The sequence below is a fragment of the Athene cunicularia genome, assembly GCF_003259725.1.
Source record: "Athene cunicularia isolate RWA chromosome 1 unlocalized genomic scaffold, athCun1 chr1_part1, whole genome shotgun sequence".
Classification (NCBI taxonomy): domain Eukaryota; kingdom Metazoa; phylum Chordata; class Aves; order Strigiformes; family Strigidae; genus Athene; species Athene cunicularia.
Window position 1 is genome coordinate 17,020,548 of NW_020799091.1, and position 13,544 is coordinate 17,034,091.

At 45.1% G+C, this 13,544-nt stretch overlaps 1 protein-coding gene across 1 annotated transcript in view; it reads left to right on the forward strand.

Annotated features, from left to right (window-relative positions):
- Nucleotides 1-12,723, forward strand: part of LOC113484755 (E3 ubiquitin-protein ligase rnf213-alpha-like) — a 52,051-nt gene extending 39,328 nt beyond the window's left edge. Inside the window, exons 42-59 of the mRNA XM_026857387.1 lie at nucleotides 257-358; nucleotides 540-755; nucleotides 1,550-1,631; nucleotides 2,032-2,066; nucleotides 2,165-2,259; nucleotides 2,631-2,781; nucleotides 2,938-3,103; nucleotides 3,270-3,361; nucleotides 3,783-4,037; nucleotides 4,249-4,384; nucleotides 5,347-5,430; nucleotides 5,680-5,848; nucleotides 5,982-6,177; nucleotides 8,700-8,777; nucleotides 9,316-9,516; nucleotides 9,721-9,810; nucleotides 10,222-10,382; nucleotides 11,737-12,723. Coding sequence (XP_026713188.1) covers nucleotides 257-358; nucleotides 540-755; nucleotides 1,550-1,631; nucleotides 2,032-2,066; nucleotides 2,165-2,259; nucleotides 2,631-2,781; nucleotides 2,938-3,103; nucleotides 3,270-3,361; nucleotides 3,783-4,037; nucleotides 4,249-4,384; nucleotides 5,347-5,430; nucleotides 5,680-5,848; nucleotides 5,982-6,177; nucleotides 8,700-8,777; nucleotides 9,316-9,516; nucleotides 9,721-9,810; nucleotides 10,222-10,382; nucleotides 11,737-11,899 — 2,472 coding nt within the window. The 3' untranslated portion in view covers nucleotides 11,900-12,723. The remainder of the gene's footprint in view (nucleotides 1-256; nucleotides 359-539; nucleotides 756-1,549; nucleotides 1,632-2,031; nucleotides 2,067-2,164; nucleotides 2,260-2,630; nucleotides 2,782-2,937; nucleotides 3,104-3,269; nucleotides 3,362-3,782; nucleotides 4,038-4,248; nucleotides 4,385-5,346; nucleotides 5,431-5,679; nucleotides 5,849-5,981; nucleotides 6,178-8,699; nucleotides 8,778-9,315; nucleotides 9,517-9,720; nucleotides 9,811-10,221; nucleotides 10,383-11,736) is intronic.
- Nucleotides 12,724-13,544: the final 821 nt, after the last annotated feature.

The window sequence follows — 13,544 nt, forward strand, 5'->3', positions numbered from 1 at the left end:
AAATGAAACAATTGCACAGTAAAATTCAGGCAGAACAGATTTCAGACCCCATGTCTCTACAGCACCCCAAGTTTGTCCCCATGATACAAACTCAAATTTTAAAAGATGTAAAACCAGTTTTTAATATTGATAACACAAAAATGACATGATCATTTGTGAGGGGTCCATCTGAATGCTTCAGTGGGCTTGAGACAGCCTTCTACACATGCTGGTGGTATCTTGTTATGATGACTTAATTTTCATCTGTGTTTCACAGGATATAGGTGCCTGGTCAAATATAACACTGATGTTTTCAGTGCTGGACAGAGCAGAAAATCAAATAAAAAACAAAGATCCCCAGGAAGTCCAGAGACTGATGGTGAGTATACATTGTGTCTCCTACAGAATTCCATGGAGTTTTTGTAGAAAGCTATAGGAATTTCATCCTGAGTTGGAGACAAAAGGGTCACCACTTTTGAAGCCTACCAGAGGGCACTTCATCAAGAGGTGCCTTCTGGATCTCCTTATATTCCATCTGTTTTGTTCAATTTCTTTTCTAGCCTATCATAAAACAAATGGAAAACATTCTCCAAACACCGTTGCTTCCAGAAGAGCCTCTGGAAAGCAAGATGAAGAAGATCGTGGATGCTTTGTGCAGACACAAAAACAAGGTCTTGATGGAGGTGTTGTTTCACGCAGCATTTACGCTGGCCCTATCCCAAAGTCCCCTCACTCAACTTTTCAGAAATATCTGCTTTAAGCCTCATATGATGAAGGTAAGTCAAGATGTGGGGATACAGATACTTCCCTTCAGGATAACACTGTCAGAGTGGGACTTGTTTTTACACAACAAGCCCTGCCAGCTTACAGCCAGATTTGGTTGGGTCAGTCTGCAGCAGTCTGGGTTGTTTCAAACACCACATGGAACCTTCTAGTTTTTCTGCTCCCTTCCAGACAGTCCACTGAGAGCAAACTGAGATTGTCTATCACTATCTGTATTGAAAGTGGAGGACACAGCCTGTCCATCTCTCTCCAGTGAGACTAAGAGAACGTCAGGGCCTGCTAAATATTAGTTGTTGACTGTGCTTATATGACTCAGATCCTAGCCCAAACATCTTCATTCTGACCACAAATATGCCAGCTGTCAGGTAAAGGTAAACTTTTTACTAGACTAGGTCCCACTTTGCATCTAACGATGTATAAATTCTTCCTGTTATTTGAGGCGTGCAGAAAGCAATTGCCCATCTCTTGGTAATGAAGACAACAGCAGTGTCCAGATCCTGCTCCTTCCCTCTGAATCCTCAGTTTAGTAGTCAGATACCAAAGAAGTGATGAAGATGCTAACTTGGATATTGCTGTTCTTGTAAGCCCAGCCATCCCCAGTGTATCCCCAGTTGATGTAATGCTATGTACCTTGGTCTATGCCTCAGTCAAGCTTTTTCATGTACCCATTTGCACCTAATGTGTTTATCTCCAGAACTGTTATTTCTCCAGTAGATGGGAAGCAAACTAGAAATAATGGTTACACAACTCCTCAAATACTTCTTTATACCTGTGTTTCATTTCTAAGGGGTCCTACCTCCCCACCATGCCTGAAGACCTGCTTTTTGATCAGAAGAACTGGAAAATTGGTCAATACGATACCCCTTGGAGTAAGTGTTGGGAAAATTCTACCTCAGTCCATTTCAGCGACTCCTGTATGGATGGCAGACACAGGGAACCTGCTATAAATGTGCCCTGAGACAGAATGTCAAGAGGATGGAGGGAAAGGAGTAACAGGGGGATGGAGGGAATGGTGGCTTTCTTTAGAGCTACCTCTGTGCTTCTGTTGAGTACTTTACAATCTCCTTTTGGCTGCAGCAACTCCAGGTCCATATGGCAAACTTAAGAACCATGTGGTGAGACCAGATCCCAGTAGATGGGAAGAAGGTCTTACTTGAGAAGAGCCTGGGCTGTTGTCCTCCCAGTGAATTTCTGTCTGTGTTTACATCATGGAGGATTTTGTAACTGGGAGATAACTGACTGATTAATCTAATTCCTTTTCATACACAGCTTGTCAGTGTGGATCATGCTGGATCATCACCGATGTAAGTGTCTTTTGACTTTTTGTGATGTTGAGGCTCTTCTGTCTGCTGTTAGGTTTTCTGCCCTATGTCTTATGCTGCTGTCATTTCTTTACCTATAGTGTGGGCGTCCTGGGGAAGTCAGACAATGCCTATGTGGTGCCAAAGTTGGAGGAATTAATCACAAACCTGAGAGAGGTTTTGTGAGGAAGGAAATGTAAGTTGATGCTCCCTGTCCTACAGCCCAAAAGAGATGAACAGGGCTATGGCCACTTGACCCTCTTTCCATTCTCTAGGCACAGGGGAAAAGGTGTAGGTGGGCAAAGCAAAGTCTTTGTGATCCAGGGTCCAATTGCAGTAGGAAATCTTGGAAATACATACTGGGGGGAACAGAAAGGAGAGAAAGCATGAGTGACATGAAGCAGCTGGAAATGATATTTCTTTAGCAGCAGTTCTTCCAAAGTCTCATCTCACCCCAAGTTCACACTTGTTCTGACCCAGCAAAGGTCAAGCCTCTGTCAGTGTTAACTTACCTGTGAGGAGCCCAGCCACTGAGAGTGTAAACTGAATTACATTTCCTTATCACAGCAAAGAGGATAAAACAGTAAAAGGATACATCCTTGGGAGCCCTTCAACACGGAGGATTGAATTGGAGAGGGACCTGTCACCTGCCTCTGTCTGTCTTGCAAGAGTTCTGCTGCATTCATCCATGATGCTGGGGCTCTATACAGATAAACAGGTGAGACAGCCTCTGCTTCTTTTCCCTGCCTTACCTCCCGTCCGTCTCTCCACCATACTTAGCTTGCAGCTTCCATATGATTAATAGCTTCTGCCTTACTCTGAGAGGAAACATTCTTGAGAGCTAAATTAAGAAACAAACTACCCTGTAATCCAGGCAATTCTGAGTCTGATGACAGAGAAACCAAAGGATGTGGCAAAATTCTTCTGGGACCACCTGGAAAAAGATATTGAATGCCTGGCAGAGGCACTTAGCAGGAACACAGAGGATGCAACAGTGACTGTCCATCTATTTCTCCAGCACCTGAACAACAGTACAACAGATAAAGGTACATTCCACACATTGAAAACGTACCAGCAGTCTTACATCAGGTTGTTTTTCATATGGCCACTGGAACTGGGGGCTCTCATCCCATGACTGCAGCTGTTCTGCACAGACTCCAGGGTCTACTGGCTGAGGGTCCTTATTTTGCTTTACATTTTTTACAGGACAAAACATGGTCTTGAATAATTTGCTTAGGCAAGAAGACCGAAGGCAGTGGGAAACCTGCTTTAAAACCCTGACTCGGCCATTCTTCCAGGTACGCAAGGGACCGATCACTGTGTTTCCAGGTATCCCATACACAAACTACCACTTTGCTAGGGATCAAGTGCAGAGCGCACACGGGGTCTGCTGAATATCCAGATACATCCAATGAGCTGCGACATTCCCACATGCAATAAACAGGTTTATCACCTCTTTTTTAAAATGCTTTTTATATGCTGATGCAAATCCCCTTCAGAAAAAAACTGGCTCTATGCCTTGGAGAGCAAAAAATTCCCTGTTGATTTCTTCTTGGGCAATTTTATTCTTGTCCTAGCTTCATTCTTCAACAGGAAGATTTTAATGACACTTCCCTTTCTTCAGAGCCACCAGTGACTTCCCTCATGAGGACACTTGCAAGTCCTCCCAAACTCTTTTGTAACAAAAGGCATCTCCTAACAACCCTTCAAATTCTACAGGCCTTGGAGCAGAGTCTTACTTCTGTCAAGCAGCAGAGGATGAGAGATTCTCAGGGCTCCAACCTGCTCCTACAAATAGCTTATGGCCAGATGACTCCTTTTAAAGACCAGCCAAACCTTGGATTGATTGGCCTGTCCAACATGTGGAAATTTGAACAGAAGATGTCCATCCAGACCCTGATGCATCTCCTTCAGCAAGAACACAGAGAAGGCGAAGGAAACCGCTACCCTGTTCTTCTGGAGCTCGCATCTAAGGTTTGCTGTAGAAACATTCCTCCTTCTTCAAAGCAGAGACAGGCACCATGTGGATTCACCTTGCTGGTGTCATTGGGGCACTAAGCCGGCTCATTTCCCCGTGTTTTCTAGTAGAGTGCCCTTCTCCTGGATACCACACAATACCAGACACAATTCTGGTTCCTCAGATAAGTACATGGATAGCAAAGTCATGCTGAAATTTCCCTTCCAGGTGCAAAACATCCAGCATGTCCAACATCTGCCTGACATTTTCAGTCTGCAGAAAGCTCTGATCCACTTCTTTGAGAACAGCCATAATGGGAAAAGATACTCAGTACAACAATTTCTAGACCAACTTGAACCTTCAGGTATGACATGGACCTATTACCAGTAAACTGGCCTATACTACTTCTCAACAGCCATATGCTCTGCTCTGATGTTATAGCAGGACCTGTGATTCTGTTGCAAGCTGTGAGGGAGCAGCAAACACAAGACTGCTCCATGAGGGAAGACAAGCCAGGAGCTAAGGGTGACCACAGCACAAACCAGGCAGCAACCAGGGTGCAGTATTGGCACAAGGCCAGAGTAGTGATAGAGCCAAGTTCTGTCAACAGCCCAGTGATCATAACACAAATAAAGGTAATAAGTCCAGGAGTCTAGGAATTCCAGTCAATAACTTCTGAGAGCAGGAGACAGGGCTGCTTACAACTCAAGTACTGTCCTGAGCTTACATACATCTCCCTGGGCCCATGAGGAAGGAGTGAGGTGGAGTCCCCAAGTCAGGCTGCTCAGGGCTATTATATTAGTGCCCTCAGGGCCCTGACACAGGCTCACAGTGGTGACTCTCAGTCATCTCTATCTTTATGGACATCTTTGGGGTTTGAGGGAAAGAGAAGAGATGCTGAGACATGGGAATGATCTTTGAAACATTGGAATGGGTCTTGAGCAGATTGCTTCCCATCCTCAGAGTAGGTGTAGCCAGCAGGACCTGAGAAACTTTTAGACATATTTCCTGCTGTTTCACCCATGAATGGGCAACATACATAAGACAGGTTTTTAAGACTGTAAGCAAGTATGTTATTGTGGTGCATGTGAGCTGGGATTTGGCACCACTTAATGCCAGATAAAGTATAATATGGGCTAGAAAAAATTAACTCTGGTTAAACTTGGAGCCACAGCTGTGAATAGCAACCAAGGCCCAGCCTAACAGTTAACTGAGCAGTTGCAGTCTGTAAGGAGTCAAGGAGACAAAAATAATTTTTTTTCAATTCCCTTCTCTTGGGACACTTTCATTGACACTGCTGTTTTTTTCCCCTCTCTGTGCCTGAAGAGGACCAGCGCTCAGCTTTCGGCCGAGCTATAGGGACCATTCAGAAAGTCTGGAGCAATATCAGAATGAAACCACTGTGCTCAGGTATTTTGACTTCCCAGGTATTGTTACTTCCCTTTCCTAAGCCATTGATGAAGGCAGGAACCCATGCTAGCTGCTGAGCTTGCTTTGTTTTGACCCTTTAGGTGAAAATAAATTAAAAATCCTTCCAAAAATATAAAACTATATAAAAAAACCTCAAAAAGGTTTTAAGAAAAGCTAGCCAGAGTTTTGCCCTTAGGAGAATTCTTCCTACCACACAAGGCAGAAAATAAACCCTCCCTTTTGTTACAGATGTCAGAGTCCCCCCAGATGTGTTGCCAGAGGACATCGATGCCAACACTGATGTCCAGAAACTCCTCCCAACTCCACTTTCTATCGGTTACCTTGTGACGAGGCTCCTCATACAGCACCAGAACACTTGTGTGGACACAGCTACTCAGATCACAAAGGAAAAGCAACGGTACATTTCAAATCATCCCTCTGGAGCAAATCAGGACTCATCTAAAGCTGCACGTGTCATTGACTGTGAAGTGAGATGAGGTAAGAAGCAAGGTGCTATCCTTAACAGCAAAGGTTAACTTCTTTTCTCCCAGGTTCATCTCTGCAGAAGAAGTGAAACCATCCTCAGTGCTGAAGATAACTGAGCATGATCTGATCACGGCAATGCTGGCCAACTCCCAGTATATAGTAGAGGAAGATGGCACCGAGACAACCCACTTTGACTTCCAGACACTGCAGCAGCAAGTGATCCAACGTTTTATCAGTGGGAAACCTGTCATCAAAGCTCAGGTGAGCTTATCACCATGCAATTTCAGCATGAGCCAAGTAGCAGTGCTCCAGGCCAGCAGAGGGTGTAGGATTTTATTTCCAGCACCTGGTACTCACCTCTCTAGAGCTAGAACAAACACAAATGCAGGTGCTTGTACATTTGGCAGCCCATCACTCTGCATCTATCACCATTCCTTGGATTTGTGTGGTCAAAAACCACAACTGTGCTCAGCAAACCTTGGTGCTATGAAAGGCAATGTGAGCCTTTCTGTTCAAACCCTGCAAGGGAGGTTGCCCTGGATTTTCTTATAACTGAGCAGGAGTCAGACACTATCTAAAAAGACAAGAGTTGAGTTCTTGGGCATAGTATAAAGCTGGAGTCTAATGTCGGTCTCTGAACCGTAGTGGAGAAACAAGTCTTTTGCTGTGGTATTCATCTTCACTTACTTGCTCACATTAGCCTTTGACTTTCCTCCAGAAGTTCTCAGGGGGGCAGATTTGCAAATGGTTATTCCTGTCTGAAAAGGAAGGCCAGAGGTACATACCTCAAAAATTAAGTCTTGTGGGACAGCAATGAATTTAAGTACCTAAATCCCTTCAATCCCTTTAAAACTGCATAACCCTCAGGTGGTTACATAAACTTCACCTGGGGTTCTCTTATGACCACTGGCACCAGCTATTTCCTATGTCAGAGGAAAGGTGTTTGGATTTGCGAAATGTGAAAATCTGGCCACAAGAGAATGGGAAAAAGGGGTTCAGGGACACTGTAACATGTCTCTCACATAGTGATTCAGGTCCATATGCTTGTCCAGTAGTAGAGTAGGATAAGCAGAGAAACAGTCACAGAGAAACTGACAGAGTTCAGCTGGAGGGATCGCTGGATGTTTGCGGTCCAACCATTTTATCCAAGTAAGGCTAACTTCAAAGCAAGAGCATATAGCTCAGGGTGTTATATAGTTGAATTTTGGAAGTGTCCAAGGATAGAGATTCACCACCTGTCTGCCCCTCTGTTCTGATGTTTTAGCACCATGAAAATGTTTTCTGAATGCTCAAGTAGGAGATCCCTGGTTGCTACTTGTCCTTATTGCTGTCACTGCAATCCTCCTTTCAGTAGTGGAAGACGAATCTGATTATCCCCATAGAGCTCTCTTTTACAGGATGAACAGTCCCTTGCATCCTCAATCATCTTGTTGGTCTCTGCTAGACTCAATTCAATTTGTCAATGTTTCTTGTACTGAGGAACCCCAAATTGGACACAGTACTCAAATGTAATCTCATAAATGCTGAATAGATGGAAATAATCACTTCTCTTGTCCTGCTGGCTACACTCCTGCTAATATAGCCTGGTCTGTACATGAGGTTCCTTTTGGCCCATTTCTTCAGCAACTTGACACCCCTCTGAATGGCAGCCGTGCCCTCCAGTGTATCAGCTTCTTTCCCCAATTTGGTATCATCCACAAACTTGCTGAGATGTCATGTCGGTTGTTGCTGAAGTGTTTTAACGACATCAGCCAGCTTCCTCAGCACCACTGAATGTGTTCCTTCAGATCCCATGGACCTGTGTATATCCAGCTGTAGTTGGTCTGGCTGAGATGGAGTTAATTTTCATCATAGAAGCTGAATTTTAGATCTGTGATCAAAACAGTGCTGATAACACACTAGTGTTTTAGCTATTGCTGAACAGTGTTTGCACAGCATCAAAGGCCTTCTCCATTTCTTACTCTGCTCCCCTCCACTGAATAGATTGAGGATGTGCAAGAGGTTGGGAGGGGACACAGCCAGACAGATTACCCAAACTAACCAAAGAGGTATTCCATGCTGTATAATGTCATGCTCAGCAATAAAACACGTAAGATGGGGTTTTGGAGTGGTTAGCCATCTTTTGCTCAGGAAACAGCTGGGCATCAGTCTACCCATGGGAAGTGGTGAATGATTGCTTTTGCATCATATTTTTTGTTTTCCCACTTTTATTCTTCTCTTCCTCTTTTGCCATCCCACTGGGGGTAAGGAGGGGAGGAAAGTGAGTGAGCAGGTCTGTGTTGCTTAACTGCCACAACAACAACTTACCTCAGTAGTCCCTAATTTGGTCCTCTTTTTTTGTGACATGCCTTTAAATTTTGCCAGTAAGCACAGAGGACTGAAAGCAGACCATCACAGTAAAAAGTGAGGCAAAGAATGCATCAAGTATCTCACCGAATACCTTTTCCATGTCCTTTGTCAGTAGGTTCCCTTCCCTGTTGAGCAGTGGGCCCAGTTCTTATCTGATGTTTCTTTTGCCAGGGATGTACTGATGTAGAAGCCCTTCTTGTTGGCCTTCATAGCCTTCAGCAGTCTCAAATCCAAATGAGCTTTGGCTTTCCTAACTCTATACTTGCATACCCAAGGAATGGCTCTATATTCCATTGGGTAGCCCCTCGCTGCTGCCACCTCACCGACACCTCACACCACAGCCCCTGCAGCCAGACATGGATAGCTGTGTCCTTGCCCTTTGGCTTGTGCCAAGTGATACTTTGTCTCTTCATAGCCACTCATTTGCTTTCCAGACGGCTCCCTGCTTTGCACTGAACAGAATGAAGACGCTGCAGTACACAAAAACAAAAGTGAGAGAACAGGTGCAACAGGTAGGAAAAGAGTTTGCCATCCTTTTTTTCATTCAGGTTTCCTCTGCCTTGTAATGCTTATTAATAAGCTACCCCAGGGAAAAGAGAGCTCAGCAGAGAATATGGCATCTGCAGGAGGTGTGAAAAGGTCCAAGTTCAAATCAGGCAGATGGATGGAGCCTCACAAGGAGACAATTTTCTTTGCTGGCTCTAAAGGAAATCGAGGCAACTCTGTCACATGGACTCATCTGTGCGAGTGTCTAAACCAAGGGGATATGGTGACCACAGCATGACATGTGCTGGCATCATGGATCAGCACAAGTAGCAACTACATGGTTACTGTTCCTGCTTGCAACTAGGTTGGAGAACCCATGGCCTTGTAGAGTCTATGGCTCTCCCATGTAAACCCTGAACGTCACCCACATATCTCTAACTCCCTCTGCTAAGAGGGTAGAACTGGTGCCAAAAGTTAGACAGCCGCTCCGCTGTACAGACACAGTGGCAGGACCCAGAACTCATATGTCAGAATCACAGTCTGGCTATATTCTCCTTTTGATAGGAATCATTAAGTGTGAACCAGCTGAAACGGATCATGGAAGAATCCCGATCAGTGAATGCTATTTCTCAAACACTTGCCACCTTGAAAGTGGCTGCCGAGTTCCTGGCTGTGACCGGTGGGGACCCAGAGCGCCAGTTGTCTGAGTATGTAAAAAATGAGCTGAAGATGGATGCAAGCGTAGAACAGTTCAGAGACATGCCGGTAAGCAAGGCACTTTAGTTGTACTGAATGGGGAAACTGGCTGAACATTTCCATTCCTCATACCCTCCCCTAAACATTAAAACATCACCTTTTAAGTCACACACTTTTTTGTGAGCTAACCTAGAACATGGACAACTCAGCCATGGCCTTTCTGAAGAGCAGGAACTGGCTGGCTGATTGCCCATCTATTTTCTCCTCCTCCAGGTGGTACCACACACTCAGCTGAAGCATATCCTGTCTCTGTGGCAGACATTGTCAGCAAAGAGATCTGTGCTGCTGATGCAGATGAATCAGGTGAAGGAGACAGCCTGTATTACAAAACTGTCTACAAGACCTAGGAAAAGAGAGAAACTTTTTGACAAAATTGATTTTCTGTGAAAAATATTGAAATTTTTTTAGGGAAAAAAAAATAGGAAAATTTTGTGATTTTAGTATCATTATTCAGCAAAAGCCAAGCAATATTCATCTACTTAAGTCACGTAAGACCCTTGGAAAAGGGCCATCCACAGGATTTTGTGCTAGAAACAGTAATGCTTTCTGAGATGGGTCATAGCAGCAGCTGGTACTGTGGTCTCTGGTGGCGCTGGCATAATAGTCAGGAACAAAGAGGGTCCCAGTTTTACTTCTTCCATCAGATGTAGGGCCTGGATGGTCTGTGCAGGGAGTCCCAGGCTGTCCTCTTGCTGATGTTGTTTGTCATTGCAGAATCCCTTCTGCCTGGTTTCTGAGCAGTACCACGAGGAGCTGAGTGCAGAGAAAGAGAAGGCTCTGACTACTGCACTCACCACAGTTAACCTGGATTTGTTCCTCATTGAGCTCCATGAGATGATCACTGTGCCACTGGGTTCCTTTGATCCACAGTGGGGGTAAGAGCAGATTTTTCCTTATTTGTTCCAGTGGTAGATACCAACTCTTTAGACCCAGATGGAAGGGATTTTGAAGTCCCTTTTAAGGTGGGCTTTTGAAGCTTTCTGGAGAGAAGGGCCATGCCTTCCAAAAGCGGGAGTTACTGTGGCTGTGAGTATTGAGTCTTTTTGTGATGCCCAGGTAAAGAGAAATGGGAGTAAAATACAGCAGGAACCCAGCACCTTCAATTCATCTGGCATGTTATAAGGAAGCAAGAAACCACTAAAAATCATACCGTCATGGAGACTTAGGTTGGGAGTGCCCTCTGGAGGTCCTTTGGTTCAAGCAGGTCTGACTTCAAAGCTCTATCAGACTTTCAAGGTCTTGTCCAGTTGTGTTCTGACTATCTCCAACGACAGTGCCACCACCACTCTGCATTGTCCCAGGGCTGCACTAACCATGTGGAGAATATTTTCATTATGTTTAGTCAGGATTTCCACTGTTGCATCTTCCGCTTGTTAATTCTTGTCTTTTTGCTGGGCACTCCAAGAAGAGTCTGTCTTCATCTTCTTGACACCCAACCACTATGTAGTTAGAGATGCATTTGGAGTTCCCCTCTGCCTTCTCTGCCAAAGGCTGAATAACCTAGTTCTCTACCTTCTCTTCATATGTCCTGAGCTCCAGATCTCTAATCATACTGGATGCGCTCCACTGAACTCCCTCTAAAATGTCAATGTTTTCCTTATACTGGGAGCACAAAATCAGACACAATCCTCCAAGTGTGATTTCACAAGCACCAACAGAGGAGAAAAATCACTTTCCTTAACCATCTGTCTACATTCTTGTTAATACAGTTCAGTATGTGTCTGGCCTTGGGGTAATACAAAAAAGATCATGTAAGGGAACAAAAAAGGTGCCCCTGCACAGCACCAGTGAGAAATCCCAATGAGAGGATAAGAGCTACACCACCTCCCTTTCCCTGCTTCTTGCATGAGAAAGGTCTCCTAATGCCACAGTGCCAGCATGACAGACCCCATGAAGGAAGGAGCTGGGGGTGTATTGAGTTGAGTACAGATAGGTTCAGGATGCTGTGTTATACCTGATATAGAAGAGGCGGTCAGTGAAGCTGAGAGAAATCAGCTCTGAGGAGGCCACAACATCTATTTGTGTGCTGTTGACAGTGTTGACCAACAGTTGCCCACATTGTTGTCTGATAACACCAGAGATACCCCAGAGAATACTGCCTGGCTTCCAGCTTCAAGACCATCCCAGGGGTACTGTCACTGACTGCCAGAATTGCCTGCTGAAGGTCAGGGCATTTGGAAACCCAGGCGTCCTCCAGACACTTAAAATTATGACCTGTTTCACCCACAGGCTACAGGAAACTTTCATATCCTTCCTGGAAGACAGGCAAGATGATGCCTCCATTGCAAATCTGACAAGCACTTTGAGTCCAGACCTACTACTGAAGGATGTTGTTTCCGTCTGGAAGACAGCTGTGAGGACCAGCATATTTCACAGTCCTACTTACATCTAGGAGAGACCAGCCTATCTCTTGCTAAATCCCCCAGGAATTAACTCCCCTGCAGCTTCTCAAACCAGTTGTCAGTGCTCTGAGTGCCTTAATTGTCCTGACCAAACTCACCCAGGATTTCCACCCAGGTACCCACTGCCCAGTGGTCCAGGAGTTCCACTTAAGCTCAGCCCTGGGCCTTCTATCCTTGCCTGAGCTATGTTGTAGGTGCATTGGTGTCCAGCCCTGTGCCATTATTGGCTCACTAGTCTTCCTGCATGAATATTGGACCCATCTCATCACCTCACCTTTTTTTATGATCACTGAGCAGTCAATAGAATCTGGCTCTGCCCAGATTCTGTGGGACTGTGCCTGGTCAGTGGGGACACTGTCCTGCCTCTGCTGGGGCCACCCTCTGCTCCCAGCTGATTTTCCTGTGTGGAACAACCCTATGCCTGCTGCTCCCTGGCGAAAATTTCCCCAACAACCATGCAGTTTGTTGCCAATTTATTGCATCTAACTTTTGAAGCAGGTTACCAAAAAACAATCAGTTGGAAAGGGGGAGGGAAAGGGAACCTCATTTTAATGCTTAGTATTGTATTTGTGCTTTTTCCTAATAGCTGTGATAGCATACTCAAGGCAGCAAAGCAATATAAGCAAAAATACACTTAGAAATAAAAGCAAAAGCAAAAAACTTACAGTGGCTGCAGCACTGCATCACGGATCATCAATGATACTTCCACAATATCCACTTCACAGCTGCAGTGAAGACCCATATTATACTCATATCTGGAGACTCTGCACCTTGAGAGAGATTGTAAGTCACCACTTCATCTTGCCCAGATCAGTTTTGGTCATCCTGACATGCTATGCTTTCTTATTGGTCCCAACATTGTTTTCTTTGGTATCCCTAAAACCAATCCCAGTTCCCAAGACTGAATTCCTCTGGTGACAAATGATTGACAATTAGTGAGCAGTTTGTAGCCCTGGACTTTGAATATTATCTTGTGCCTGTATTTTCAAGGCCTTCAGTCTCATCCCATGCCTGTACTTCTCTTTACATTTTTATTCTACAGTCACTGTTGTGGTTTAAGCCCAGAGTGCAACTGAGCACCACACAGCCACTCACTCCTTCTCTCTCAGAGATTGCAGAATCACAGAATCGTCTAGGTTGGAAAGGAGGACCTTGAAGATCATTCAGTCCAAACATGAACCTCACACTGACAGTTCCCAACTACACCAGATCTCTCAGCCCTATGTCAACCCAACTCTTAAACACCTCCAGGGATGGGGACTCCACCACCTCCCTGGGCAGCCCATTCCAACACCTGACAACTAGTTCTGGAAAGAAGTGCTTCCTAATATCTAGTCTAAACCTTCCCTGGCACAATTTGAGGCCATTACCTCTTGTCCTATCGCTTGTTACGCGGTTAAAGAGACTCATCCCCAGCTCTCTGCACCCTCCTTTCAGGGAGCTGTAGAGGGTGATGAGGTCTCCCCTCAGCCTCCTCTTCTCCAGACTAAACACCCCCAGTTCCCTCAGCTGCTCCCCGTACGACCTGTGCTCCAGACCCTGCACCAGCTCCGTTGCCCTTCTCTGGACACGCTCGAGTCATTCAATGTCCTTTTTGTAGTGAGGGGCCCAAAACTGAACACAGGAATCGAGGGG